This window comes from Trypanosoma grayi (genome assembly GCF_000691245.1).
Source record: "Trypanosoma grayi strain ANR4 Tgr_680_V1, whole genome shotgun sequence".
NCBI lineage: Eukaryota > Euglenozoa > Kinetoplastea > Trypanosomatida > Trypanosomatidae > Trypanosoma > Trypanosoma grayi.
Genome location: NW_008826299.1, coordinates 6,571 through 9,516, shown reverse-complemented (window position 1 = coordinate 9,516; position 2,946 = coordinate 6,571). Strand labels below are relative to the sequence as shown.

Here is a 2,946-nt window from a genome sequence, read left to right as displayed (position 1 = left end):
TGCTGCTGCTGCTGCTGCTCGCCGAAGGAGACGGGCGGCAGGTAGCCCATGTACGCGGCGGCAAGCAGCGGGTCGAAGAAGCCCTGCGGCAGAATCGGCATCGCACCGCCGCGGTTGCGGCCGCCCCCCATCATGGCGTTGTCCACGCCACGCCCGCCACGTCTGTCGCGTCGCGCACGCATACTGGCCGCGCGCATAATCGCCTCGCGGTCGTACACCGTGGACGAGAGCACCTCAATATAGCGCGAACCCATCGTCTTGTTGTGCAGCTGCTTGGCCTCCTCGACGTCCTCCTCCGTGGCAAGCTCGACAAAGGCATCTCCGGTGTTGCGGCCCTCCATATCACGGCAGATATCGATGCGCACCACACCGAGGATGGAGCCGACAAAATCCTTTACATCCTCTTCAGTCGAGGCGAAGGGAAGGCCACGCAGCCGCAGCACATGAATTTTGCAGCTCTGTTCTTGCTCCTCCAATGTCCGCTGACGCTCCTCTTCTGTTGAGGGGGTAAGTTCCACGTAGCGGTTGGGATCAATGTGCTGGCGGTGAAGTTTTCCAATCACTACCGGTACATCCTCTGCGTTCTGCAGGCGGATAAACCCAGTACCGCGATGCTTGCCCTCCGTGAAGAATAATATAGGCTCCTCCTCTGCGAGCTCAAACTCAGAAAAGAAGGCATGAATGTTTTCCTCCTTGATGGAATAGGGCAGGCCATGAAGCCGTATGACGCGTGACGTCTCGGTTGAGTGGGGGACACCCGCCTCCGTTTCAGGTTGTGCAAGACCGTTGTTGGTGTTGTTGGCGTCAGCGTGGGTGGTGGGAGCGGAGTCCGTTGCACCATTGCAAAGTTNCCCATTCGCCTGCTCCTGTTTCTCGTCCCTCTCCCCCTTTTCCTCCTTCCGCTGCGCTTCTTGTCGCTGCTCCTCACCTTGCGTCTGCATGGTGTGCATTTCAGCTGCCGCTGCCACCTCTGCTGGTTCCATCTGCTGCTCTACTCGATAGCACGCCGCTGTAGAGCAATGAAGGCACACTCGCCCAATATGAAATCAGCCCCAAAACGCACGCAGCGAAAGAACGAGAAATAAGTGCCGAGGAAAAAACAAAAAAAAAAAACGCGAATAAAGCGAAAGGAGAAGATAATTGACCCGAAAAAAAATGGAATCAATATCCTCCGTCACCTCCCTTCAGCGTCTTTTTGTTTTGTTTGTTTCTTTCCCCTGNTAAAGGAGAAGATAATTGACCCGAAAAAAAAAATGGAATCAATATCCTCCGTCACCTCCCTTCAGCGTCTTTTTGTTTTGTTTGTTTCTTTCCCCTGCGTCTCACCCCTAACAAAAATAGAGGTCTCTCTGGGACAAGCTCTTCTCCTCCCCCCAAAAAAGACGAAACAAACGAAACCAAAATTGACGCGGTCCCCCTCTTAGCCCCTTTTCTTTTTCTCTCGCCCTCTTTTTTCTTCCCAGTTGCTCTCGATTATTACAAACCTTTCTGCCTCTCTCGCTATCCACCTATATATATATATATATATATCTATATCTATATATATATATANACCTATATATATATATATATATCTATATCTATATATATATATATAGCCCCTATCTATTTACCCCTGTGTAAATTGTTGCAGTAGCTGTTTTATTGCTTCACTGTAAATTCCTTTGTTCTCTCTCTCCCGCCTTGTTTCTTTCGTCTTTCTGTTCTGTAGCCCACTGTCTGTGTGTGTAACTTCCTCCCTGTGTAAGTGTGTGCACGCCACGGCTCGTGAGTATCGGCCTAAAATGCCTTACTAAAGAACACCAATAAGGTACCAACGTAACCTACTCGCGTTGGTGATTGTGGGTTGTTTGTAGATATGCAAGGAAGAGCGAGCGAGAGACAGAACGTTGAAGAATCGAGCAGACAATGAACGTAAAAGCATGGCGGAATAAAGCACATTCAAGCATTAGAGAGAAAGAGATAAAGAAAGGGCAACGCAAACACCAAAATTGGTAGTGGGGCGCACTCCACATGTCGACTGTCCGGTGGATGTCTGTTTAACGTCCATTTCCCCCACAAATCCTTCACGTTTCTTTCCTTATCGCCACCCCTTCCTTTCACTCTTTCAGCACACCACACATCTCTGTTAAGCTCCACTCCTTCCTTCTGTTGCATGTGTGTATATATAGATATGTGCCTGCTCTACGCCGTCTCTGCCTGGGTGAAGAGCAGCGCCGTGTTCACGCCACCAAATCCGAAGCTCGTGGAGATCACAGCCTCCCCTCGAACGGCATGCGGCGCGTCGCCACGCACCAGCAGCAGCCGCTCCGACGCCTCCACCGTGGGCGTGTGCAAGTTAATATTCGGCGGCGCCTGTTGGTGAAAGAGCGCCATGATCGCCACGATGGCCTCCACACTTCCTGCAGCACCTAGAAGGTGACCGAGGCCGCCCTTCACGCTACTCACACACAGAGGCGAGCACCGGCCGCCCTTTGTGTCGTTTCTGCTGCACAGCACGGCGTCCAGCGCGCGCAGCTCCACATCATCACCGATCGTACCGGTGGCGTGTGCGTTTACGTACACCACCGCCTCGGGCGGGACGTCGCCGCCGTCGGTGAGAGCTGCGCGGATGCACAACTGCGCGCCACGTCCATCAGGGTGCGGCGCGGCGACATCGTGCGCATCGCTCGAGACGCCAAATCCACGCAGCTCCGCGAGGACGCGAGCACCCCGCCGCTGCGCGTGCTCAAGGTCCTCGAGCACCATTACGCCGGCGCCCTCACCCATCACGAAGCCGCCACGATCTGAGTCGAACGGGCGCGATGCCTCCCGCGGCCTGTCGTTGTACTTCGTGCAGAGCGCCCGCATGCGGCTGAAGCCGGCGATGGCGACCGGCGTGATGCACGCCTCTGCAGCGCCGCACACAACAACGTCGGCGCGGCCGCCACGAATCCAATCCGCGGC

General features: G+C 54.4%; 2 protein-coding genes across 2 annotated transcripts; both read right to left on the bottom strand.

The window, feature by feature from the left end:
• Positions 1–983, bottom strand: DQ04_06801060 (heterogeneous nuclear ribonucleoprotein H/F; the record flags this gene model as incomplete). Its single annotated transcript, XM_009314880.1, has 1 exon — positions 1–983. A coding segment is annotated over one exon (983 nt), but the record flags the coding sequence as incomplete, so codon positions are not given.
• A 1,201-nt stretch (positions 984–2,184) lies between these two features.
• Positions 2,185–2,850, bottom strand: DQ04_06801050 (putative beta-ketoacyl synthase family protein; the record flags this gene model as incomplete). Its single annotated transcript, XM_009314879.1, has 1 exon — positions 2,185–2,850. One exon carries the CDS (start codon positions 2,848–2,850, stop codon positions 2,185–2,187), a length of 666 nt encoding a protein of 221 aa, XP_009313154.1.
• Between the last annotated feature and the right edge of the window lie 96 nt (positions 2,851–2,946).